General features: G+C 57.1%; 3 protein-coding genes across 4 annotated transcripts in view; 2 read left to right on the forward strand and 1 right to left on the reverse strand.

Annotated features, from left to right (window-relative positions):
• Positions 1-3397, forward strand: part of CEP85 (centrosomal protein 85) — a 33087-nt gene extending 29690 nt beyond the window's left edge. The window contains exons 13-14 of the mRNA XM_060016901.1: positions 806-1031; positions 1423-3397. Of these exons, the coding sequence (XP_059872884.1) occupies positions 806-1031; positions 1423-1583 (387 nt within the window). The 3' untranslated portion in view covers positions 1584-3397. The remainder of the gene's footprint in view (positions 1-805; positions 1032-1422) is intronic.
• A 900-nt stretch (positions 3398-4297) lies between these two features.
• SH3BGRL3 (SH3 domain binding glutamate rich protein like 3) lies at positions 4298-5850 on the forward strand. The gene is made up of 3 exons (XM_059999914.1): positions 4298-4518; positions 5101-5268; positions 5382-5850. Exons 1-3 carry the CDS (start codon positions 4351-4353, stop codon positions 5445-5447), a joined length of 402 nt encoding a protein of 133 aa, XP_059855897.1. The 5' UTR covers positions 4298-4350; the 3' UTR covers positions 5448-5850.
• A 604-nt stretch (positions 5851-6454) lies between these two features.
• Positions 6455-24446, reverse strand: UBXN11 (UBX domain protein 11). Of its 2 annotated transcripts, XM_060000104.1 has the most exons (14): positions 24354-24446; positions 23580-23608; positions 22906-23004; positions 20357-20457; positions 19855-19909; positions 19312-19388; positions 17297-17405; positions 9925-10139; positions 9551-9628; positions 8501-8618; positions 8273-8376; positions 6971-7020; positions 6756-6896; positions 6519-6675 (listed from the first exon to the last, which is right to left on the reverse strand). In XM_060000104.1, the coding sequence occupies exons 1-14, from the start codon at positions 24422-24424 to the stop codon at positions 6519-6521; spliced, it is 1404 nt and encodes a 467-aa protein (XP_059856087.1). In that variant the 5' UTR covers positions 24425-24446. The 2 variants fall into 2 exon arrangements, with proteins under 2 accessions (XP_059856002.1, XP_059856087.1); XM_060000019.1 differs by having other exon boundaries at positions 6455-6896.
• Between the last annotated feature and the right edge of the window lie 1409 nt (positions 24447-25855).

Consider the following 25855-nt stretch of genomic DNA (forward strand, 5'->3'; position numbering starts at 1 on the left):
CACTGCCCAAGTGCTGAGGAAGGAGTCTCCCAGAACTAGGATTGTCACATGGCCCAGTGTGGGTGAAGGGTGGGGACTGGAGGAGAAAGTCTATTCAGTGTCTTTAAAACAGAATAGAGGTAGGAAGGGAAGGAGTGTGCATTAAGCTGTTCTGGGAAAGGGAGGGAAAGAGACACAGATAGACGTGAATAGCTGGTCTCTGTAGTGAAGCCTGACTCCACTGAGGTGAAGGATTGAAAAGGCAGGACACGTTTCAGCACTATGTCCTCCAGGTCCCCAGCTGCTTCAGCCCTGCCTCGTCCCAACCCACCCAGTGGCCACTAGCTGTCTGTTGTCTTTCTTGCCTGCTTTATTCCTCTGACACACTCTGATCCGGCTGGCTGGTGGCCACTTTTGTCAGGGTGGCAGGGAGAGATTGAAACCAGTGTCTCCTCAGATTTCACAGTTCACGTTAAACCTTCTCTGATAGCCTGGCTAACAGAGTTGGCTGAGGGACTGGCTTCAGATAGAGTTCCGAGGGGCGGGAGTATCTTCTCTGGTTCCTGAACAGAAACCTGGAGGCTGCTGACTCAGTCTGCTGGGGTGCAGTTTCCCCTCCAATGCTGCAGCCCTGTGGGCCCAACCTACCTGCAGGAGAAACTAGGCCTGATATTGAGGGGGAAGAGGGGAGTGCAAGGAGGGGGGACATCGCCTTTGACTCATAGCTTCCCCTCCACGCACATATATACATATATCCACACTCATGCACAGATACTCTGCTTTTCCCTGGGCCTGGGTTAATGTGCTCGCCTCTCTGTCTGCTCAGCTTTCAGTACAGAACCAGGACCTCATTGAGAAGAATCTGACGCTCCAAGAACACCTGCGCCAGGCCCAATCAGGGTCCCCATCTTCATCAGACACGGCCCAGCTGGCATTTGAGCTGCATCAGGAGTTGGCCCGTTGCCTTCAAGATCTGCAGGCTGTCTGTAGCATTGTGACCCAGAGGGCCCAGGGGCATGACCCCAGTCTCTCCCTGCTCCTGGGCATTCACTGTGAGTCCTCAGGCCAGTCTGGGACCCAGGAGAGAGTGGCTTTCATTCTCCTCTCACCCCTATCTACCTTTCCCATCATTACTGGTAATGTGTGAACTGGGCTCCGTAGACCTGGTCACCACCCTCTGGGAGTTTATGTGTTTTGCAAAGTAGACGTTCAGTAAATCTGTTTTGGAAACAGGCATCCTTATGGGGTACCTGGGTGGAGGACAAACACAAACGTGGCCCTTAGGCAGCAAGATTTCAGCCCATTATTCCTAGGTGCTTTTTAAAAAGTGCCATGTTCCAAGACCACAGGCCTTATGGCACTGCATATCCACACTGCGCTTTCCACAGGAAAGTGTCTCCTGAGTGATTTACTAATAATCTCTCGAAATGCTCTCCTCCCCAGCTACACAGCACGCAGGGACTCAGCTAGATTTTCAGAAGCCGGATGTGATCAGGAGGAAACTAGAAGAGGTTCAACAGCTACGCCGTGACATCGAGGACTTAAGGACCACCATGTCAGACAGATACGCCCAGGACATGGGAGAAAACTGTGTCACACAGTGAGGAATGCTGGGGGTGGGACAGGCTGTATTCCCCAAGGGAGAATCTGGTCTGCTGAGAGCCCGGTCCAGCAGGTCCTGCCCTGACAATCTCTTGCCTCCTGTCTGCTGCTATTCCCAGAGAGAAGGGATGGAGGGGAGGTATGCGCTGCATCTGGGGCCAAGGGCTGATTAGAGAATTTTGTTTGCCCTGCCCCACTCTGGCTTTGCCTTGTTGGATTGCATTTGTCCTGTCATCCTGATTCACCCTTTGAGGGTGAGTTAATAATTAACTTTTGCAGGTAGACTGGGAAGTCCTCACAGACTGTTCCCAGTTGCTGGCTGACGTCAAAGGCAAGCAGGCCACTTACCTCCTTTCTCCATCCTTTGGGATGGCTCCACATTCATTCCCACTCCATACCTTGGTCGTGCTGATGCCCAGAGTTCCTTAGAGGGACCAGGAAAGGCTGAGTACCGGTAACAATGGCCATTTGAGAATTCTCAGGCCCCATGTGCCAGCCTTCCTGGGACCTGAGCTGGCTCTGGGTTTTCCTAGGCCCAGTCCCACTGCTTCTTCCTCAGGGCTCTTGTTCTCATAGATGCCTCAGGGTGATCTATTCCTTAGCAAAGTACTAACTAGAATTGGGAGCCCAGGGATTATAACCAGGGCTTCTTCATCTGTGCTACCATGCCCGTTTACAGGAGACCCCACTCTAGTTGCCCTGTGCCCTTGAGGCCCTGGTCGTGTGGTTAGCACAGCCCTTTCTCCTTTGTTCTCAGGCTGGCCAGGTAGCCCCCTTGAGTGCAAACTCACTCCTCTATGGTTCTGGGTTTGGGCAGGATTTTCCCCCAGGATACCACAGGGCAACTATCAAGCTGCTCACCCCCTTCCCCCCGGGGCTGGGGCCAGTGCCTGGCCTTCTGATTTGTGCCTCTCTTGTGTTTGGGATTGGGGGTCCTTTCCCTTTCCTGCTCTGGGCTCCTTGAGAGTTCAGAGTACCCAGTACAGGTCAGCTTTAAGGTACAACTTTCAGTGTTTTTCGTTGTTTCTCCGGGGCCTTTGGACCCTCTGCTTTCTGGTTTCTCTTGCCTCCTCGTTGAGGGAGCATCTGGTAGTTGTTTGTATCTGGTTGTTGGGCCAGCCCCGGGCCTCCTCTAGATCTGGAGCCAGGCCAAGCCAGGCTGTGTGTGGGGAAGGGGGAGCACTGAGTAGTTCAGGAGTCCAGAGCCAGCCATTGGGAGATTCTTGCTAAGCTTCGGGCTGGCAGGGCAGCATCCTGGACCTCACTCCTGGCCTGAATGAGACTCCTTCATAAGTGTTTTTACAAGTTTGTGTTTTATTTATGGAGTGACTTATCCCTTCCATTCAGAGCAGCCCCACCCAGCCATCCCCTCAGCCTCTGGGCTCCTGCCTCCTAAAGGCAGAGCTGCCTGGTTGGTCTCCACCCTGTATTGGCAGCCCAGCCACCATGCTCACGGGTATTTTTCCTCATAAAGTTTATAAGCAGTTATTTATATGAATCCTTGTTATGTCAACTGGTTTGTATTGCCTATTTTGATTACAAAATAAAAATTTAACAGACTCCTCGGTTTCCCATTGCTTTCCATCACCATCAGCTCGTACTCCACCCCTCACTTTGGCTTGTTGGAGCCAAAGCCTGGGTGTTTAGCCAAGTTCTCCAAACAGCAGCAAGGAGGGAACTTTGGCAGGTCCAGCCTCAAGTCTATTTCTACCACTTCTGCTCCTCTGTCTTTCTGTGGGGACAGATAAGATCTCTTCCCACAGCACTTTCTGTTGGGTGAAGCTGCCCTGAGTCACAGAGCAAGTTTGTCATTGAGTTTCAGTAATCCTCTGAGGAGGAAGTCTTTGCCTGTGGGTTGCTGTAAGGAAGTGGCTTCCCCAGGGCAAGGCAGGACTCTGTGTTTGCCTCCAGGAGCTAGGGTTGTCTTCCTGGGCTGTTCTCGGAGCCCTGGACCTGGGAGGACTAATGAGGGGTGTCATGTCCAACCCCAGACAGATGGCTGGGGGTCCAATGTTGGGCTGGTTGCTTCCTCTGCACCCTGTGCCATCTTCTGCGAGGAGTTGGGGTGGGGCTGGGGCCACCACAAGACCAGCAGTGTATCTTTAACAAGGGCCCAGACTCTCAGGAGTCCTGACACCAACCTCTACCTCCACCCAGTCCAGAACTAGAAACCTCTTTCATACCTTGGCCTCCATCTGGCTCTGTGAGGGTGTGGCCCCGTCTCCTGCCACCACCCTGACTTGTCTAAACCTGCCGATCTGAGCGGAGATGAACTCTGGGGAAATCTCTAATCAGAGGCCCTCCGTGCTGTGGTGTGCCGCGGGGTTAGCTACGTGTGGGTGGCCCCTGGGGCAGTGTGTGCGTGTTGGGGTCGGGGGGCATCCCGTGAAGCGAAGCTCCCTAGCGGGGTAACTTTAGGTTTGAAAACAGCCCAAGACTTCAAAGCCCGGAGCGGAGCAGCGCTGTCGTGGCACCGGGGGTGGGTAGTTAGTTGGGTGCAGCAAACCCGCGCGAGGCTGAAGGGGAGGCCTCTGCCAAACCCTCACCCACGCCCTCCCCGGCCCTTCCTGCCGTCAGCTCGCTCCCCAGCCTCACACTGTCAGCCCCAGCTCGGAGGGCTGAAAAGGGCGGCCCTGCGTGGGACAGGGGTCCTCGGTGCGCCCGGTCCCCAAGGGGGGCGGGAGGGGGCCCGGCGCTGCGTGGGGCGGGGTCGCGCAGGCCCCGCCCCGGCCGCGCGCCTGTCCGTGCCGCCCATTGGTCCCGAGAGCTATGACTCGCGGGCTGAGCAGGAAGGAAACCGCTCCCGAGCGCGGCGGCCTCGTCTCCAGGCCGTGCAGCTGCTGCCACCGCTACCCCGTCTGCCTGTCGGCCCGTCGGCCCATCCGCAGCATGAGCGGCCTGCGCGTTTACAGCACGTCGGTCACCGGCTCCCGCGAAGTGAGTGCGCGCCCTGGGGTAGAGCGCTGGTGGTGGTCCTGTTGCTCTGGACCCGGCGCCTGGGACCCGCCCCCAGGGCGGGGGCGGCGAGGTGCTGGACACGGCCTCCTGAGTTGGGTGGGGGCAGGCTCCGCGGCCCCATCCTGAACACCACCTTCGGGCATCCTGGGTCGTCTGCACACCCACTATCAGGCTGAGCCTTGACCATGTCCTTATCTTGCCCTTCCTCTCCTCCACTGTGTGTGTGTGTGTGTGTACCTGGGGGCGGAGGTGGCGCCTTACCCGTCTCCACCCAGGCCTGCCCTGCTTTCTCTTTGCCGAGCTCCTGGCTCTCCCCACCCTTAATTTATCTCTTATGTTCACTCTGACTCCCCTCCTCATGGTTGGTGGTCCCTCTCTCCTTCCACACCACCACAATCCTGACTCCTCCTCCCAACTCCTAGTGGCCAGAACCCTCCCCTAGGGCGTGGAGCGCGACAGGGGGACAAAAGCTCCTGGCCACACTCTCTTTTTTTCTGCCCAGGGTTCCCCCCATAAACCCTCTAGTCTGCTCACTAACCCCTGCCCGCCCTTTGCCCCCAGATCAAGTCCCAGCAGAGCGAGGTGACCCGCATCCTGGATGGGAAGCGCATCCAGTACCAGCTAGTGGACATCTCCCAAGACAACGCCCTGCGGGATGAGATGCGAGCCCTGGCGGGCAACCCCAAGGCCACCCCACCCCAGATTGTCAACGGGGACCAGTACTGTGGGGTATGGGCCTGGGGGTTGGGGATGGAGGGAGTGTTGTAGGAGGATACCAGCCAGAGTCAGACCTGAGACAAAGCACCAGTACTCAGGTGACCACCTCTTGTCCCCTCCCCCAGGACTATGAGCTCTTCGTGGAGGCTGTGGAGCAAAACACACTGCAGGAGTTCCTGAAACTGGCCTGAGCCGAGTCAGCCCCCTGGACTCCATCACCACGTTCCCCCCAGCCATCACCCATGAAGGACCTTGTGACAACTCCGTTATTCCTAACCTTCCGACCTTGGAGCCCCTCCCCCCAACCCAAGACCTACCGCCTCCCCTAACTGTAGCTCCCTCTTCTCTATTCAAAGGCAACATTCCTTACCCACTAGTCTCAAAGGCAACATTCCTTACCCACTAGTCTCAGAAATTGTCTTAAGCAACAGCCCAAGTGCTGGTTGTCCTCAGCCTGGCCCTGAGGCTGCCACCCTGCCTGGCACTGGCTGATAGGCACCTTTCTTGGTTCCATTAGCCAGGGCTCTGCCAAAGGCCCCGCAATCCCCATCCGGGAGCACCGCAGAAACAATTAAATGTTCCATTCCATTGGCATCGTGTCTTTGGTGTGGCGTGGACATCCTGGGTCCCTGCTCTGAGCAAGTCTGGTAGATGTGATTATGCTGAGGCTGTGCTCCCGTGTGGCACCTCTGTGTGTGATTGACAGTGCGTGTGTTTGGATATATGTCCAGCACACACATACCTGTGTGGACCAACGGTTTCTAGAGAGTGTGGGTGGGTCACCCTCCAGTGCACATGCACGTGATGGTGTCCATTACCTTGGTGTATACTGCACGTTTGCATGCCAGTCAGTAACGCGGCTGTGCCTCGTGGCCACCTGCCTGTGTCCCAACAGCTCGGCTAGGTGTGGGTGTGTCATGGAAGTGGGTGCCCAGATGCAGTTCTGTCAGCGTTGGGGCAGTGGCTTTGATGCATAGTGTTGAAGTGTCCCCACGTGCTTGTGGTCCTGCGTGTGTCTGTGCGCAGGGATCTGCACACTGGCACAAGAGGCGCTGGCCTGGGGCGGGCCCTCTCTCCCCTGGAGCAGCTTAGCCCTTCTGGGCAGAAAGAGGAACCTAGAGGACAAAGACCCAGCGGCCAGGCCCGCCAGCTGGGGCTCGAGTTACAGAGGGGCGGCGCCGCCCCCTCCTCGGCGGAGCTAGTGCTGCTGGGCTGCCCTGCCAAGAGAGCCTCGCAGAGCAGCCGGCGTTGGGGTGGGCGCTTTATTCGGGGCCGGGGGCGGGCAGCGGAGCCCGGCGCGCCCGAAGCAGCAGCGTGGCATTGGGCACCAGGCCCGCGGCCTGCAGCGTGAGAGCGTCATTGTGGTAGACTGTGGGTGGGAACGTACTGAAGATCTCGAAGGTGGTGGCCTCCACGGCCCTGGGGACAGGGAAGAACGAATCAGGCCGGGTCGTGGGGCCAGAGCCCCGCTGCGGACGCCAGCTGAGCCCCGCGCCCACCTGGCCTGTGCAAGCAGGGTGCGCACATCACCGACTGTGTCCTCCGGCCGCATCAGCAGCAGGAAGGCCTGCTCACCATTCTCAGACTTGATGCGCAGCGTGGAGAGCGCGGGCACAGGTGACTCCGGAGACTCCTGGCTCCTGTGGACCCAGAGGCCGTCAATACCCCCTGGTAGCCCAGTCCCAGGGTCCTCACCTCTCCACTCTGCCCTCACCTCTCACGCTCAGCAGCCAAGGCGGGCGTCTCCACCACGATCTCCTGGATCTGGACACACAATGGGCAGCATCGATGGAGTGGACAGAGCCCTGGGCCCTGCCGGTCACACTCTCCCCCCAACCCCTACAGGGGACTTCTCCTGACCAGGGATGGATGAGACCAGTGAGCCAAAGCGGGAGGGGGTATTCTGTGTAAATGGGGGCCCAAGGAGAGGAAATAGAAGGGAAGCTTTGGGAGGTAGCCCCATCGTTCCCTTCCCTCATTCTAGTGGGGAAGACAGAACCCCACACAGTGACCAGGCTGGGTGCCTAACCTAGGAAGGCTTCCCCAGGGAAGGCTTCCCTGGGGAAATGACACTTGAGCTGTGACTGAAGGATGAAGAGGAGTCCTTAGAAATGGGATGGGGGGCAAGGATATTCCAGAGAGCATAGGTCAGGGAAGACTTCTGAGAAGAGGTGATATATTTGAGAAAGTGTCAGCATTCATGTGGCTGAAGCTGGAAACCAGGTTGGACTGGAAAAAAGAAAAGGTTAGAGGTGGCAAGAGGACCAGAAAGGAATGACAGGCCTTACCTAAGAACCACTGGAGGGTTTCAACAGGGAAGAGCCAGGATCCAATTTGCATTTTTAAAAGAGCACAGAGGCTGCTGGGGGAGGATGGCTGGCAGGGCGGGAGTGGAAGTGGGAGGCCAGTGAGGGGCCACTGCAGTTGTCTGGGAGACACTCTGGGGCCTAGGCTAGGATGGTGGGCGGGGGGGAATGGAGAGAAGAGATGGATTCGGGAGCAGTTCTGGGGATAGACAGATCTGACAGGACTTGGCCACTTGTGGTGAAGGCAGAGTCCTGGGAAAGGGGTTTGGTATCTTTCACAGGTGGAGACGAGGGAGGAGTAGCAGGATAGTGAGTGAGGAGAGAGGATGATGAGACCTGTGAAGGCCAGGAAGGTGTATTTCGGTCTGGACCTCAAGAGGGTGGCCTGAACTTGGGCTCACCCCCAACCTAGACTCCCGACTTTCCCACTCTTAAAGCCACACTCCTGTGTTGGCCAGTTGCTCTCTGGTCCCAGCTCAGAGAGACCAGGAGACAGTCTTGAGAGCTCACCAGCTCCATCGTTTCCAGGAGACAGGGGAACAGCTCTGAGGAACTCATCTCTCCATCCAGGCCATCCTCAGGGGCCCTCAAGCCTGAGCCTCCAGGTAAGCCGCTGCTCCGGTAGGCTGGGCCAGGGTTGATGGTAAAGCCGCCCCCCCCCAGCCCCCCTACCCCGCCAATAAGGCTGGGGGAGCCAGGGCTGGACTCACCTTCAGGGTGTCCCGGATGGGGCCTCGAATGTCAATCACCTCGCCTTGTCGGATCACTAATTTGGGCAGCCTGTTCAGAAACTTCTCGGCGGTCATCCTGGAGCCTGCAGAGAGGGCATTGCGAGCCTTGGCCGGGGCAGAGACTGTGTGTGATGGTGGAGGAGGCTACCTGGAGCTTGTCCTGCACAGTGCCCCCACCACCTGGCTCAGCCTCAGGGCCGAGCTCACCTGGGTGCTCCATCCTGTCCAAGGGCTTTCGAATCCTCTGCCAGCCTACCACTCGGCCCTCGCCAGGGAACGGGTCCAGCCCATTCTCTGGGTAGACCTGATTGCGCAGGTCACTCACCTGTCAAGAAGGAAGGGAAACAGCGGCTGGCACAGCTCTTCAGCCCTGAGCTCCATGCCCACCCCTACTTGCCCAAACAGAGGAATAGGCCCAAGGGATGGTCTGATGCAATCCCCATTTTACAGATGAGGAAACCGAGGCCCTGGGAAAGAGCAGGAGAGCTGCAGTTCATGCTGCTCCCACCCACCTGAGCCCTGCTCTTCCTGCAAGCTCCCCTCATCACTCCAGCTGCAGCCACAGTACTGACATCCTCCTCACAGAGTCCCTCTCGGGAGCAGACCAGGAGGGGAGGGATGAGGGTGTTAGGAGAGGGCAAAGCCCTGCTTGGCATGAACTACCTCAAACACCCCTGGTCGTGACTCACGCTATTTTCCCCCTCACACGCTCTCACTGTGGAACTAACGCACCACCCTCTGGGACACAGCCTCATGTGCTCCCATCACAGCACCCTCATCTCACTGCCGACTGCCCCCACAGCAGGGGGCCGGCTCCATCTCAAGTCCTTTAGTCCCAACGTTTGCCCCCCAATGGCACTACCTTCCACCCCAACCAGGAGGCTCCAGGAGCCTCTGGGGGGAGCCAGGACAGTTTTACGTGGACTCCTCACGTTCCCCAGGCTGTCCAGGTGTCCTGAATGCTGGGGAGGAGGGGCAGTGGTGCCACGCAGCTGAGGGCTCTGCTTTCAGGATGCCAGAAGGGGGCGCTGCCTGCTGTTCAGCTACATACCTTCCCCACTGCTGATGCGGCAAGTATGGCTACGGCAGCCTTCCCGCTCCCTTCCCAGCCCCGTTTCAGGCTCACCCTCCTTCTGGAGGTCATCAGACTGGGGTCTCTGAGGTGGGGCAGTGCCCCTAGGTGATGCCTGAGGAAGCATTCCCACCCCCTCCAAAATCCCCACACTGGGAGTGAGTGGCTTGAGGAGAGCCCATCACCTTAAAGGGGACCCCGTCAGGGTACAGCCGCTGGAGCTCTGACGGGAAGAAGCCATCCAATATGTCTCGGAGGCAGCGCTGCAGGGGGAGAGGTAGGGTGAGGCCTGGCTGGCCCTGTGCAGTGCCCTACACCCTGCTTCCTGTCTAGATGGCAGGCTCTGGGCCCCGGGATCGTGGGGCCAATTACTCTCTGGATCAGACTCTGGAAACAGAGTCCCAGGACATGGTTGGGGTGGGGGGTGGTTCTGGAGGTTCTGCATGAGCCTGGGTGCTGGGGGTGAGCTGGGCCCATCATCTCCAACTAATGGTGAGCAGGGGGTGGGCCACCACAGTGGCTTGAGGGTGCACAGGCCTGTCCTCCCCGTCACTCCTACCTGTGTGGAGGGATCGTGGAAGGGCCGGAAGGGCCCATCGAACATCACGATGCCATTCCGGTAGAGCTTCAGTGGGATGGGCTCAAGGACACAGTGTGGCACTCTGCTGGGCATTGGTGTCAGCTGGGTGTCACTGTCTACCGCCAGCTCACTGAGATCCTTCAGGCTAGCCAGCAGCCTGTCAAAGTCTACCTCGGGGGGTACCAGTGAGTCTCCTGGCAAAGAGGATTGACACCCATGAGCCTCTCTTCATGGCTGCTGTGTGCTCCAGATCCCTGGCTTCCACAGCCCCCTCCTATGCTGGGCAGGGGCCTTAGCATCTCTTTAAGTGACCACCTGGGGAGGAGGAAGGACAGCTAACACTAGATAATAATAATAGCTGTCTTTTAGTGAGCATTTACTTTGTGCTAGGGGTTTAACATCTATTATCCCATTTCTTCATACCAACCCTATGCTGTAGGGACTATAAACATCCCCATTTTCCATATTAGGAAACTAAGGGTTAGAGGTTAATGGCTGGCCTAGGGACACACACAGTAAGTGGCAAGAGCGGGATCAGATCCCAGATCAGATGTGCCAGGCACTGTGTTAGCAGCTGAAAGGCACAGTGCAGAGTTCCCAGCGGTCTGGGCTCAAATTCCAGCTCCTCCACTTCTACCTGTGTGACTTTGGTCACGTCATTTAACGCTCCGCACCACAGCATTCTCTTCTAGAAGGTGACGATGATAGGACCAGGATGGCTGTGAGGGTCCAAGATGACCACGTAAGAATTCCAACAAGCATCTGTCTGTGTTAGTTATTGTTGCCAGCTCTACCGTGCACAAATGGACCTCAGGCCAACCCAGAGGCCACGCAGCAGGGGTTATTTATCTCCATTTTATACATGAGGAAACAGGCCCACAGAGATGAAAAATGATTTGCCTCAGGCCACTTGGCAAGTTAGAAGAGGGGACTGACCCTGGAGTCTGTTCTTTCCACCCATCTGCACCATCAGGAGACAGAGGTGAGGGTCGGGACACCTGCTGGACAGGACATGGGAGACCTTGGGTTGCACATGTATTTGGCCTCCTCTTCTGACAAATGTGTTGTCCATAGAGCTGCTCATAAGGTTCACGGGGTGCAGGTGGGGTGATGAGGCAGCCAAGACAGATGCCAGAGCAGAAAGGATACAGGGCAGGCGGGGTGCTGCTGGGGGACAGGCCAGGAGCTTGTTCTCAGTCCTGAAGGGATCTTGCCCCGAACTAAGTCATCTACTAGGGTGTAACCCTATAAAACACTGGTGACTTTCTGGGCCTTCTTGGAAGCTGTTTTTCACCAGGACAGCCAGGCTGAGGCAGGATGTGGGTCAGGACTCTGGGGACCCAATTCCTTTCCCCACAGTGGTGCAATGGCTGTACCGGGGAAGTACAGATGTGGGCGGCCCTGTTTCCTGTTGCCTTTGTGGCTGCTGAAACGGTAGGCCCCAGCTGGCCTTCCCTTCTCCCCTACATCTCCTACTGCTGCAGGGGCTGCACCTGCGCCCCCCTCTTCCTGGGGTCCCCTGGAGTCCCTGAGAGTCCCAAGAAAAACTCACAGAACATCCTGGATATCCCTGATATGAGCCAGAACAATACCGAGACACTATTTTCCTTTAACAGCTAACTAAGTATTTTCAGAACACCCAGGTAAACCTGAAAATAACAGCAGAAAAGCTCATCACTGTCAACATCTGCCCCCATCCCTATATTCTTACAGATGGGAAAGTGAGGCCTAGAAAGTCACATGACTCGGCCAAGGCAGGCCACACAGCACGGCCAACAGGACGACTCAGAGGCGCGCGGACTGCTAATCCAGCTGCCTCCTGGGCACTGGGCTTCTTCAGGGAGCTGAGGTGTCGGCAGGTGGAAACCCAGGGGAGGATGCCAAGAAGCAATGAAAGAGAAAAGGAAAGTTGGCGGAGAAAATCAGCCCGGAAGGCTCTCAGCCAGGGCTCGGGGGTGGAGAAGTGAGAGCAGGGTGGGCCTGGCAGGTATCAGATGCAGCAGAATGGAGGTGACACAAGGGGCCCAGGAGAAGGAACCGCCGCTCTGGACAGACCAGGGCTAAGAGAATAAGGCAGGAAGGGCCTGGCATCGCCACCTCACAGCCAGGAGTGCTCAACAAAAGCCTGGCCCCGTGCAGCCACGTCACATGGGATGAGGCAGGTCAGAGGTCAAGTGAGGCATTTCCTCTCTGAGCCGCAGCTTTCTTTTCCAGGGAATGGGTAGATAACAGAGATCTTCATCCTGCCCGCAAGATCCAGGGGTGAACTGACTGTGATGATGACTCAGCATTTACTATGCCAAGCCCCAAGAGGCAGGTCTTCTTCTCCCATTTTACAGATGAGGAAACTGGGCCTTGTAAGGTGACATGCCCCGGGTCATGCAGCTTGCAGGGCCCAGGTGACTCTAAGCCTCTGTCCTCAGTGACCACGCAGGCTTGCCTCTCAGTGTTGGTTCTTCAGATACTGCTCACTGGGGTTCCTTTCCAAGGAGGAGTACAGTGCAGGGAGATCATCTCTGAGGCCTCATCCAACTTCTGAGAGCCCATGATTTTATTTAAAAGGGGAGTGAACAGGCATGGAGATCAAGTCCAAGCTCCTTGGCCCAACTCCCAAGACCCTCAGAGCCCTGGCTCCCCAGGCTGCCCTCAACAAGCTCCCCCACTCACACTCTGAAGCCATACAGCCCGGGCTACCACTTCCAAGCTGTGTGACCCCAGGCACATGGGCCAACATCTCTGGGCCTCAGCTTCCTCTTCTATGAAATGAAGACAATAACCCCCACTTTACAGGGTTGCTGTGAGGCTCACAGGAAGTGCCTGGCAGACAGAGCTGTTGTTGTCACTAACACCCCACCTTCTTGATCATCACAGGGCTCAGGTGCCCTCTCACCACCTCCGTGGAGAAGCCTTGCCCGGAGCCCCTGCCCCTGAGCCTGGGCCTCTGTTCCTCCTGGGTTTCTGGAGCCCTTGGGCCCACTCCTGGCCCTCATCACAGGCTGCTGTCATTTTGTTTGCTTATTGGTCTTTCCAGCTACACCAGTCACTCCTTGAACACAGGCAAGAGCAGCCAGCCCTGGGCCTGGCCCACAGTGGGTGCTCAAGACGCACTGGATCCGTCCCTCCACCCCACCACCCCGCCATCCAGCAAGTGCGTCCGCAGCGCCCGTGCCCTGCCAGGCTCTGAGCAGCATGGCCACGCCCATGCCCAGAGTCCTGCCCTCCTCAGGCTCATACTTGAATGAAGGAGACAGGGTGACAAAGAGTGACAGTGGCATGTGTTAAGTGCCACTGTGGGGTTGCAGGGCCCAGAGGAGGGCCAGACCCTGCCCCTAGAGCAGCTGAGTGGTGAGCCTGCCCTGGGCTGGCCCCTCGCACCCTCACCGGGAGGACAACCTGCTGCCGTGAAATCCCGGCAGTGTCCGACGTGCCCCAGCTGGCCCGTCCCAGCACCGCAGGCGAAGGCTGTTGAAAGGAAACAGGCCTGCTATTTCCACCCACCTGCACGCCGGGCCCTGCTCTGGGGACTTCACCTACATTCACTCTGCTCGTCAGAGGAGCCGGCGGGGAGAAAACGGGCTCCGAGAGTCTGGTCACCGCCAGGGCCACAGCCAGCCTGTGACTCGGCAGGAGCTGACTTCTCTGGCCCTTGCTTTGATCATCACGCTGCTTTTCCCCACCTCATCCTGTACAGAGGATCGCCCCAGCGGGCTCTGACCATCCAGGCCAAGGGCACCCAGGCAATGCCTGCGAATCGCCTGCATGTGCACGTGCCCTGGCCTTCGGGTCGAGCCCTGTGCTGGCTCTCTGGAGCACAGCAGGGGTGGAGCAGTAAATGGACATGGTCATCATTCACCGACTGCATGTCCGCCTGAGAGAACACTCCACGTACTCCACACTGTGGTATTCAGTGCTCTCAGTTCAGGGCCTAGGGGTCAATCGTACCATCTCACCTCACCTCACAGATGAGGATGTGGACTCAGAGGTGAGGCAGGTTCCCCACACAGGGTACGATCTGACCCAGGCCCCCCTCTTCAGCCAGAGCCTTTAAGGCTTTCACTGCAACGCAGAGCCCCTAACTACGTGCCCGGGGCAGCTGCAGGGCGGCACAGCGCCTGGCGCCGAGCAGGCACTCCACGCACATGTGCTAGAGCAGGTGGGGTTTGAGCTGAGCTTCACAGGAGGGGAGAAAAGGGGGCAAGGCACTTGGGGGACACAGCACAGGACCGAGCTAGTGGGAGGGTGGGTGGCAGGAGTCCAGCCTGCCTGGGGTCTAGGCCAGGCCAGTTCCAGGGGCCCAAGGGCAGCCCAGGGACAGCCCATGGAGGAGTCAGGCTGGCTTCCTGAGCAGGGGAGGGAAGAGGCTCCCACACAGATGCCGGAGCCTGGGCTTGGGGAAAAGGGTTGGGGAGGTGGGCGCTGGGAGTGGGAAGGGGAGATGTAGAGAGAGGGCAGGGACTTGATGAGGGGTGGGGGGGGTGAGGAGCTCAGAGGTGAAGGGTCGGGGGAGCTCAGAGTTGGCTGGAGCTCTCAGCCCTGAGGCTCAACACCTGACCCGAAGGTGGTAGGACCAGAGCCGGAACTGTCCCTTTCATGTCTCCGCATACCCTGAAGCACCTGGCACGGCATCCTGTTTGCTACTCAACATACTGGTGGGAAGGGGTGAATGATCTGGCCTGAGGCCAAGCCCTTGCAAGGCTTCCTCTCCCCTGAGCCCCTTCATGGGCCCAACTGACCCTCCTCCCTAAGAGTCCCAGGCTCTAGAATGTTTGAATCAGCCCCAGTCTGCCTAATACAGATGCCCCAGCTCACCAATCCACTGGCCTGCTGCCCCAGGGCCTGTGGGGAGTGGTACCCAACAGAGGGAGATCCAGAGAAACAAGCCAGAGCATCAGGGTCAGCCAGAGGCTGGCTTCATGGACCCAAGGGCCCTTGGGGCAGGGGCAGGTTGGCACGTGGGGACAAGGCCATAGGGAGAGGAAGGGAAAAAGCCAGGAAAGGGGGGCGGGCAGTCCCAGGAGGAAAAGCTGCTAGAAATGAAAAACATGTTGTTCATCTGTCAGAAGAGCTAAACTGAGCCCCCTCCATGTTGAAGAATCAAAAGGCAAAAGAAGAAAAAGACACAAATCAGGAACTTGTGGCCAGGCTTTAGAACAAGGGGCTTGAGAACAGCCGTACTCTGAGCAAAAACAAACAACACAGAGCAGTTGGGGGCTGCTCTCTTTTTGGGAGGAGAGGGTGGAATCCACAGAACCAGGTCCAGAAACCAGCTGTCTGGTCTCACCCCTTCCCCAAAGGAGCAGGGAGGGCCCCACTGGCCGGAAGGAAGTCTGCCCTCCAACTAGTCAGCAAGGCCACATGAGGCCTGAGCCCAGCTCACCGCACAGGGGCAGCGTGTGTGTGAGTGTGAGTGCGTGCATGCGTGCGTGTGTGTGTCCGTAGTGCTGGCAGGCCTCTGGCCCTGGACCCCAGGAAGGGACATCCTTACAGCTTCTGGCAGTTGCCTAGCAGGGTCTCGCCTCTCACCCAGGGAGAACTTCCCATAGCACTCAGCCCAGGGTTCAGCTCCTGGCATGGCCCAGGTGCCATACAGCTCCCCAGCTTTGCCGTGTCCTAAATGGGACATCTTCCCCGACAGCTGTGCTCCCCAGGGTCGTCCCAGGTTCCTCCCACCCGCTCCCTAATGTTCGAGCAATCGTCAAGGCCATGGATTCCCCTCCTAAATCTCTCTGCTCTGCCCCTTCTCACCAGCCCCACCAGTATCACCCTTATGCTGGGCCTGGATGACTGTAACCATCTCCCAGTGGGCTCCCAGCCTTAAGTCTTGCCCCCTTCACTCAACAGACTGCTTAAGTGCCTCAGTTTCCCCATCTGTAAAATGGAATAACCCCTGGCCTGTGCCAAGGCTATTTGTGAAAATGCTTTAAAAGTGGCAAATATGGTGCAAATGGAAAGTGATGTTTTTGAAACAAGGGTGAGGGGGTTTTCCCCTGAGATTTAGGGGGAGCTAGCCAATGTGCAGCAGGTGGGACTCTCATGTTTCCAGTCTGGGTTTTTACCCAGCAGGAAACTTATGAAATTAAGAAAGTACAGTTGTCTTCCAAACAGTCCCCTGGGAGCCAAGCTCATGTTCCCATGAGACTGCCACTGCCTTCTGACCATGGAAAACAATGAGAGCTCCCACTTGCGGGGCTGATGACATGCGAGGTGAGTGCTAGGTGTTGCGTCCAACCCACTGACTCGTAGTAACTCCATGGGAAAGAATACACTGATGAGGAACTACTGATCTCCTGATGAGGAACTGAAGGCTCAGAGAATGGAACTCGAGTACCCAAGTCACACCTGGGTTAGGCGGTGGTGATGAGGACCCAGGTGTGACCAACAGAGCCTGGAGAACTACCTTCCAGGCAATGACCTCCATTCTTTGAAGAGAATGGACCAGCTTTCAGAAGTGGCCAGTTCCGGGACTTCCCTGGTGGCGCAGTGGTTAAGAATCTGCCTGCCAATGCAGAGGACACGGGTTCGATCCTTGGTCTGGGAAGATCCCACGTGCCGGGGAGCAACTAAGCCCATGTGCCACAACTGAGCCTGTGCTCTAAAATCTGCGAGCCACAACTACTGAGCCCGCGAGCCACTACTGAAGCCCGCCCACCACAGAGCCCGTGCTCCGCAACAAGAGAAGCCACCACAATCAGAAGCCCACGCACCGCATCGAAGAGTAGCCCCCACTCGCCGCAACGCAACTAGAGAAAGCCCGCACACAGCAACGAAGACCCAATGCAGCCAAAAAAAAAAGTATATATATATATATATATATATATATATATATAAAGGAAGTAGCCAGTTCTATGGCCCCAAATCTCTGGAGTGCATCCCTCGGGATATTAGCAGTTGAGTTAAAAATAAAACGTGGTGGAGGCCCAGAGATGCAGGTAGATTTCAATAGTTTGCTACAAATGAACCTGGAAAGGGAGTCCACAGAGGAGACCAAGCCCCTGGCCTAACGGCCAGCTTCCAAAGCAGGGGGATTGCTTCTAAAGGCCACAGCTTTTAAATGGGTGACATTTTGTAAACTATGGTGCCTGAGACAAATGAGGTCTTGTTACGTTTTGTATCCCTGGGTCCCTGGAGCCTTAGAAAGATGAGCAAGCAGAGTCTAGGGTTAGGTGGTCAGGGATGGAGGCTGAGGCCTTTCCCTCCTGCTCCTGTGTCAGTGGCAAGCTGTGGGAGGCCTTGGGGCACCTTGTGCTGGGAGAAGGGGCATGAATGAGCTGGCCTCTGGTCAGCTGTGGGCCATCGGGAGCTGTAGCGGAATTCCCTTTGCAGGAGGGTCCAGGGTGGACCCCGACTTTACCTGGCTTCCAGAACTTCTTGGCTGTCATCCAGTCCCTCTCGCCATCCTCCGAGTCCTCCTCATGCATGGGCTCACCCACCCACTGCAGGCCGTAGTCACCGAGGAACCGCTGTGGGGAGAAAAGAGGGAGATGTCGGGGGCACTGTCAGCTCAGCCCCTACCAGGGGAAAAGGCGGCATCAGCCCAGCCCCCAGCCCTAGGCCTCCGCTCCCAGCCCACTGGATGGGGCGATGGGCCCAGGGGTCTTGGCCACTTCCTGGCTGTGGCCTTGGGAAGCCACCTCACCTCCCAGAGCCTCAGGCTTCTCCTTGTAAAATGAAGCTTGTGAGGACTCACTAAGGTAACTCACGTCATGTCCTTAGCACAGGGCCTGGCACAAGTAGGAGCTCACGTAAGTCCGCCATCATGGCGGCGGGGAGCCATGTGGGTCTGGCCCGAGTGGGAGGAGAGGAAGGGACACCTGCTCTGCAGGTCTGAGAGGACATGTACCCCCACATGTCCCACACGTGGCCTCTCTAGGGCTGGCCGCCCAGCGCCTTTGCCACAGGAAAACTTCTGAGTTGTCTATGCTTCCTGTTGCTGCTTCCTCACCTCCACTCCTTCCCTCAACCCACTCCAGCCCGGCTTCCATCTCCACAACTGACTGCAACGGTTAACAAGCAGCCCCCCGCAACCTGCCTGCTGCCTAACCCAGCGGGCACACTTCTGCCTTCATCTCTTGCAACATATGTTGTTCTTTTTCAGTTTCAAATCTCTAGCCATCTACACTTAGATGTCCAACAGGCACCTCAAAATGAACTTGGCCCAAACAGTCATGCCTCCCTGCTCCCACCTCCCAAGGCGGGGAGTGGCCCACGTCCCAGCTAGTCTCTAATGTCCCTTTTAAATATTTCACCATATTCCGTACTTGTGTCTCTTCCTGCGTACTTGTTTATGTGTGTCCCCTCTAGACTGTCAGTGCCATGAGGGCAGGGACCCTCTCTGCATCCCAGTGTCTGGCAGGGTGCCGGGCGCACAGGAGGTACTTTGTCTGAGTTTGCTAAATTAACGAAGCAATAAACGTGTGAACAACGTGAACGTGGGAACCCCAATGCCCTCTGCCCTGAGGGGGCAGCCCTGACTCCTGTGGCAGCTGCTCAGAGAAGCCCCACGGGCTGCCGGCAGTCCTAGCAGGCCGCTCAGGGAGCAGCTGTTTACCCACAGCCCTGGGGTATGCACAGGCCTGGGTGGGAAGGGCCCTCAGCTGCAGCTGCTGCTTGGGGGTTTGCGTCTGTGGTCTTAAATTAGGTTGGGGCTTTGGAAAGCAACTCGGTGTGGAGAGGGAGAGGCTAGAACCCCAGGAGGAGCTTCTGGTGGGGCCGGTGAGGCAGTGGGGGGCCTTGACGATGTATGCATGCCTAGGACCCTCCCTTGAGCCTGGGGTCCCTCCAGCTCAAGCCTTGCTGTGTGAACGATGGCAACAAAGGTGACACTGGGTGAGTGAGATGCCACGTCCAGAGGCAGGGAATGGCCATGACCAATGCAGTAAACACGCACAGCCAGGCCCCTGCCAGGTCCTGGGCGCACAGCAACGAGCAGGAGAAAAGTGCTCCCTCCCTCGTTCCCTCGTGGGGTCCACGGTCCCCAGAGGAAGAGAGAGTGGAGCACCTGCCCTGGTCACAGGTGAAGGGGGTCCCCTGGGAAAGGGCTCCCACCTTGACTTGAGACTGAGGATCAGTGAAAACTCGCCAGGGGAAGGTAGAGAAAGAAATTTCAGGTGGAAGGAACAACACGGACCAAGGTCCTGAGGTGGGAAAGAGCTTGATGTGGTCAAAGAAGCAGAGGCAGGTCCCCGTGGCTGGAGGGGAGAGTAGTTCAAGCCGACACTGAGGAAGGGGGAGGGGCTAGCCCAAGCCTGAAATGGGATGGGGGGTGCCCCGGGCCCCTGTGTGGGATGTGCGGTGAGGAGACCCCAGAGAGGTGGGCTCTGACCCAGTCCCTGGGGGCAGACAGCCCTGGGCCGGCACCTCCCTCACCTCCATCTCCCCGACCTGCCGCTGCAGCTGCGCGCACGTGGTCTCCAGCTCCTCCTGCCGCTGCAGGGTCACCGTGCCTTCAGGAAAAGACGGGGAGGGGTTCCTGTGCCCCCCGCATGGAGGCTGCCAGGCCACTTCTGGCCATGACAAGAGCTTTGGCCTGAGGGTCATCTGGAGAAGCTGCTCCATGAGAACTCGAGGGATCCCTGGAGAAGCACCTCTTGGCCTCTCGCCCTGACCTTGAGAGGGGAGGCCCTGACTCTCGGGAGGCCACCAGCCCACCGAGCAAGGCTCCTGACGGGGCTGCCTTTCCTCCAGGCTTTGGCTGGCAGGCCCTGTGCTCAGGGCTGGGCTAGGGCTGCGCTCGGGGGACTCAGTCCCACACAGAAGGGCACCGCCCTGGGTGTCACTGCTCCTCTCTGGGCTCCATTGCCCAGACTCCACCACAGGACTCAGCTTGATGCTCTCGGAGCCCTGATACCCAGAGGTCGCCGGCCCAGGGGGTACAAAGGGGGGCTGACCAGCCCACAGAGGGCCTCTTACCCTGGTGCTCCTGGAGGGTCTCCACCAGCTCCTCCAAGGCCCGTATCTTCTGATCCTGCAGCAACGAGACAGGAGGGGAGCAGACCTGGTGGTTCCCAGAGCCCAAGGGAGCCCCTTCCAGATGGGAAGACCCGGCTTAAAGCCCCTGCCCCGCTCTGGCACTGCTCCAGTGCTCAGATGGCCCTTGTGGTCCCACTGAGGTGGGGGCAGGGAGTGGGCACCCCCAAGTGCCCAGCACTCAGCAGCCACTGCTGCCACCCAATCTGAGGTCTACGGGCCTTGCTCAGGTGTGGAGAAGACCCCTAGCCTCTCTGCTCAGGTCACAGGGACCCAGGTCAGTCCCGGGCCAGACCTGGCCCTCGAGTTGGGCGGTTTGCTCAGGGAGATGGTTCTAGAACCCATCCACCATGGTCTATTGCAATAGTAGCCTCACTGGCCTCCCCAGCCCAGGCCCTTCCACCCCTCAGACCAGACCCTGGCCCTCTCCCCCCTGGGGCCCCACCTTGGAGAGCATCTCATCTGCCTGGGCCTTCACCTGCCGCTCCAGATCCTGCACTTTCCTCGCCATGGTGGCCATCAACTCCGAGTCGTGGTACACAGGGACTGCCAACCAGACAAAGTCCTAGAGCCTGGGCCTTGAGCTGAGGCTGAGGTATGGGGGTCCAAGGGAGGGGAGAGGGAGGGGGGTCCAGGGGAGGGGAGAGGTAGCGGGCTCCCCAGCAGCAGAAATAAGGGTGGTAACAACTGCTGCCACCGAGATAATGGGGACAGTTCTACACACTTTTCATATGTCAGCTTTTCTGAGGAAATGAACTGTTTTGGGAAACTGAGGCACAGAGATTCTGTAATGCACCGAAGATGTATATACGAGGGAGTGGTACAACATACGGGTTACATCACCTTGAAACGCTGTCAAAAAGTTCACCCTTAGAGCAACTATACTCCAATAAATATTAAAAAAAAAAATGTTCACTCTCAGTTGAATCACTCCTCTAATCTCGCCCCTAATTCACAGGAAATACGTTGGATAGAGGAGCAAGTTAAACAGCACCGGACAAATCACTACGGGGGACATCCTGCGGGACAAGTAGCCCGGACGCTTCAAAAAGTGTCATTTTTTTAAAGAGGCAGGGATTCTGCTCTAAAGAAGTATAACAATCAAATGCAGTGCATGACCCTCAATTAGAACTTAGATCGTGGTGGGGGGGGAAGCTATGAGAGATATTTTGGAACACTGGGATGTTAGAGAGTTCCTGGATTGTTCATATTCTTAGGTGAGATCACAGCATCGTGGTTACATACTTCCTTACTCCTAGAAGATGCAAAGGGAAGTATTTAGAGCTGAAATGTCATGATATCTGCAACTGATTTCTAAATGGCTCATCCAAAAAATACACTTGTGTTCATAACATATGTGTATATGGATAGAAAGCAAATATGGCAAGATGTCACTAACTGTTGAACCTAGGCTGAGGACGTATGGGTGTTTGCTGTACTATTATTTCAACTTTTCTGTTTGCTGACAAATTTTCAAATTAAAACATTTGTGAAAGAAAACAAGAGAGACACACGGGAAGAAACAGGCGCCCTTCTTCCCCTGGATGTTGTCTCTCTCTGTGTGAAGCCGGAAGTGTAGCTGTAACCACGTGACCATGTGGAGCTGACAGGCTCAAGGATGGTTCAGTGCAAAGCTGGAGAAACCTGAACTTCTGACAATGTCTTTGAGCTGTTGTCTCCCTAGGACTTCTTAGTATGTGGGATAATAAAGCCCCCTGATGTTCCTTGGTTGAATCAGGGTTTTCGTTGACTTTAGTCAAAAGCTTCTTAACTGATATATAGACATTTGGGAACTGTCAGCACACGGATGACGGCACATGTTTGAGGCAGAGTGGAGAGAGAGAGGAGATCCCAGGCAGGAGGAACATCACATGGAAAAGCTGGAGCTGGCAGGGAGCCGAGAGGGAAGAGCCTAGGAGGCAGGAGGATGGCAGGGAGGCCGTGTTATGGAGGCCAAGAGCCCGGGGTGTCCTGAGAAGAGGGATCAGGGAACTGTGTGGAATGTTTCCCTGCAGAGAAGTGAGACATGACAGGCAAGCCCTTGACTGTGAGCTTGGCAGGGGCAACCCCTGGCTGAGAGCGGGCTGAGGGGTGGTGGCGGGGGAGAGGCAGAGAGACCTGGGGAACAGCCAGTTTCTGTGGTTGCTGTTGAAAGCATCCCCCCTGGGGTGATGGAGATCCTGGCTTTGTGACAGAATGGCTGTGGGGCCGGGCTCTTCCGGTCTCCTTTTCCACCTCAACCCCTCCCTACCTGTACAGGGGAGGGGGCATTCGGTGCAGGATCAGAGACTGAGAGACAGAAACGGAGACAGAGAGACAGGAAGCTGCTTACCCAAGATATCACAGCTAGTGGAAAACTCTCACCTCATCCCCAGCTCCCCCAGACTCCCAGCTCAGACCCTGCCCCTGCCCAGTGCACCACACAGCTCACCCTGCCAGCCCATGAGTCCCCTGTGCGCAGGACTGCTCAGTCCTACCTCCTCTGGGAAGCCGCCCCAGTGAGCCCCATCCTACTTTGCGCACCTCCACGATTGCAGTGTTGCCACAGCCTTTGGCGGATGGTGTGGGTCAGGCTAGGGGGACTGTCTAGGGGACTTGGGCCTTGTCCAGAGCCCTGCGGAAGCAGGAAGCAGATGCCCGGAGGCTGAGCTTCCCCCTCAGGCCCTTCATTCCTCTTGGACCCTGAATCCTAGAGCCACTGACATCACTCTTGATGGGGATTCCAGCCAGGTGTACTCCAGAGGTGCCAGCCACAGCCCGCCCTGGGGCTTTGCCAGACCTCCTGAGCTAACGGCCGGACCTGTGTGTGGCTTCACGCCAAGCCAGGCTCTGAACAGGTCTGGGGTGCAGGCCCAGGGCCACAGTCAGCCAGGAGTAGAAGCAGCGCCTCTGACCCAGCAGGTGGGAGAAGGTGCCATGCCTCTCAGGGCCTCCCTTTCCCCGGGGCCTCTCCTGCTGCCAGGGACACAGACCCCTTCGGGCCTCTGCACTCACCATGCCTACTCACAGGGGCACCTATGCCACCATAGCAGGAAGGAACAGAGATCCTTTCTTCTGAGCCGTGCGCGTCATTCAGCACGTCCACCTCATCTTCTGCAGACAGGGATGCCCAGATCACTGCTCTGGGGCTGAAGCCCAGGCGAAACGGGGGCCCTGGGCCCTGGTCAAGATGAAGCAGCCTGTTCTCTGTCCCCCCCAGCATATGAGGATAGAAAACTTGGGACGCTGGAGAGCAAGGATCCAACCAGAACAGGCCTCTTCTTGGAGTTCTCCCAACCCGGCTCCCTGGGGGGACCTGGGTGGCCAATGCCAGCACCACGGTGGGGGCTAAAGGAGGGCTGGGATGCAAGGGTCTGAGCCTGCGGGAGGCAGGGCAGCAACGTGAGGACTGGGCTTCAGGGAGAAAAGGCTGTAATGGGCTGCAGGTGGCTGTCGGAGAAGGAGGGCTGGGGTCTGCCCCCCTCATGGCCCACCCCACGGTGAGTGGAGGGGTTCAAATGTTAGTGATGACATCTCCACTAAGGGTGTGGGGTGTCCAAATCCGAGAGCTGCAGATAGCACTGCAGTTGGCCAGCCACTCTGGCTGACGGGAGCTCATCACGCTCTTTCTCTCCATCTGCCCAAGTGCAAGGACATGAGGAGGACACGAGGGCAGAGCCCACACTTACCATTTCCGTACATTTTTATATCTCGCCTCCTGGGAATGGGGCAGGAAGGAGAAGGAAGACAGACAAGTTAGGACCCCCTGGATTGCCCTCGGGGGAGGCTCTGGCACCAGGTCCCCCATCAATCCTAAAGAAGGTGTCTCCTGAGGACATCCACCCCCAAATCCCATCCCGGCCCAGGGGTGAGCCAAGGGGCAGGCTTCAGGGTGTCCGACTCCTCCCAACAAAGAAGGATGGTGAAGAGCTGAAGGGCAGAGCCTTGGAGAGAAGATTACAAGAGTCCCCAAGCCCAGGAGCGCAGCCCCAGCTCTGCTCTGAAATGGCTGCAGGACCCCAGGCCTGTCACTTAACCTCTCTGGACTTCCTTGGCCATGATGCAAATGACTCAAAGTGGGCTTCAGAAGAGCAAGGAGAGAGGTAAAAGAATGCTTTGAAAAGATGAAACTGATAGATGAACAAACAGGATTCTCTTCACTGAGAGCCCAGCATGTGGCCGAGCCTGGAACAGGTGGGCCAGCAGTGTTTGAAGAACTAATTCATGACCAGTGAATAAACAGATGGATGCCGCCACCTCGCTAAATGGCACAGCCCAGTGTGTGCTTAGACACATGGAGAGCCTCCCAGAAGAAGGTTCGAGAAAGATAAGGTGATCAGAGAGAGATACATAACTTCTTATCGTTTTCCTCAGGACACTAGGAGTCAATCTCCTAGTCCACGGGAGGAGCCGGGAGGAGGCAGGGGCATGGACACAAAGATCCCACGAGGCCAGTTCCTTACCCCGGATTCACAGGCTCCGAATGCAGAGGCACTCGCCGGGTCTTGCCAAGGGAGGCCAAAGGTGAGCTCATAATTCTACTTCTAGTCTCTAGCTGTCAGGAACTCCCGGAGAAGAAAGAAGTCAGCCCTTGGGGACAGTCACTCAGGACCAGGGAGCGGCCTGAAACTTCTTCTGCCCTGGCTACTTTTCCCAGGAGGGAGCACTGTCCAGGGAGTGGCACCCCTCACTTCTTCCTACTGCCTCTGCAGAAGTTTCTGGAGGCGGCCTGGCCTCAGGATCCCTATGCTTGACGTCCACCTGCTCCGCTGGATATCCAGCTCTCTGCTCTGCTCTTGGAGGGCTCTGGCCTAGCAGTGCTTGGGAAAGGGCGATGGGGGTAGGATGGGGTGCAGAGATGGGCCGGAAGCCTGGGACTTCCCCAGACTTCAAGCCCTGGCACAAGACTACCCAGCAGGCCTGGGGCTTCTGTCTATCTACCAAGGAGCTGGTCATCATGCCCAGGTGTCCCCTCCCCTCCTACCAGAACCAGGGGCCACCTCCAACTTCTCAGAGCCAGAGAGGGGCAACCCCAAGGCAGGATTCTACCAAGACACCACCTGCATGGCAGGGAGGTCAAGAGCCCAGACCCTGGATAGGTTCTGCCATTCCAGTATAGCCTGTGCCTCAGTTTCCTTTAGCGTGAAGTGGGGATGGTAATAGTACCAGCCAGGTAGGGGTAACACACGTAAAGCACCCAGCCCAGTGAGGCGCTCGAAGGAATTACTCAAAATGTGAATTGTGGCTGCCGCTGTTATTGGCACACGGAAGGCCCTCATAAATGCCGATTTCCCTTCCTTTCCTCTTCCTTCTGGAAAGATGAATGAACATCAGGGATGCAATTAACGGTCACTATTCAGTGAATTAAATATCACGTGGCTAATGTCTAGAAATCGAAGAATCAAACGACCTCCATCAGGGCCTGAATCAAGTCTTCCGTTCCACTTTGGAGATGTGTGGCACTGGCCTCCACCAGCCCCTGAATCTGCCCAGCAAGGGGACCTGCATCACCAGGAGGCAGCTCCCTTGGTCTTAATTCTGGAGTTTGGGACTCATGCCCCGCCCCTTTCTCAGAGGTGCCCTCCAAGGACAAGGTCCAGAGTTTCCTGATCTCCATCATCCAGCATCCAGCCTCCCAAACCTGCCCCCAGCCTGCCTGGTTCCTGCCATCTTGTCCGGGCATCCTCAGGGTATGTGTGGCCAAGTGTGACGGCCCCTGTGGCTCCCTTCACCAGTCTCCACACACTGCCAGAGGAATCTTCTTAAACCCAAAGCTGACATGTCACTTCCCTGCTCAATACTCCCAGTGGCTCCTTCTCACCCACAGAAAAAAAAATCATGGATGATCTGGTCGCTGCCTGTGTCTCTGGACCTCACCCATCATCACCCACGGTCCCCCCGCATCCCACCCTCCACTTGAGCCACTCTGAACTGTCGGCCCTGAAATGCACCAGGGCTTTCTTTG

The sequence above is a fragment of the Delphinus delphis genome, chromosome 1, assembly GCF_949987515.2.
Source record: "Delphinus delphis chromosome 1, mDelDel1.2, whole genome shotgun sequence".
NCBI lineage: Eukaryota > Metazoa > Chordata > Mammalia > Artiodactyla > Delphinidae > Delphinus > Delphinus delphis.

Excerpts from the sequence above, each read along its gene's own strand:
- SH3BGRL3 (XM_059999914.1), top strand. The coding sequence starts at position 4,351 with ATGACTCGCGGGCTGAGCAGGAAGGAAACCGCTCCCGAGCGCGGCGGC. Across the intron at positions 4,519-5,100 it reads CGGTCACCGGCTCCCGCGAA|ATCAAGTCCCAGCAGAGCGA; the intron begins GTGAGTGCGCGC and ends CTTTGCCCCCAG. Across the intron at positions 5,269-5,381 it reads ACGGGGACCAGTACTGTGGG|GACTATGAGCTCTTCGTGGA; the intron begins GTATGGGCCTGG and ends CCCCTCCCCCAG.
- UBXN11 (XM_060000019.1), bottom strand. The coding sequence starts at position 24,424 with ATGAGCTCACCTTTGGCCTCCCTTGGCAAGACCCGGCGAGTGCCTCTG. Across the intron at positions 23,005-23,579 it reads TATAAAAATGTACGGAAATG|AAGATGAGGTGGACGTGCTG; the intron begins GTAAGTGTGGGC and ends CCCTGTCTGCAG. Across the intron at positions 8,619-9,550 it reads CTGACGGGGTCCCCTTTAAG|GTGAGTGACCTGCGCAATCA; the intron begins GTGATGGGCTCT and ends CCTTCTTGACAG.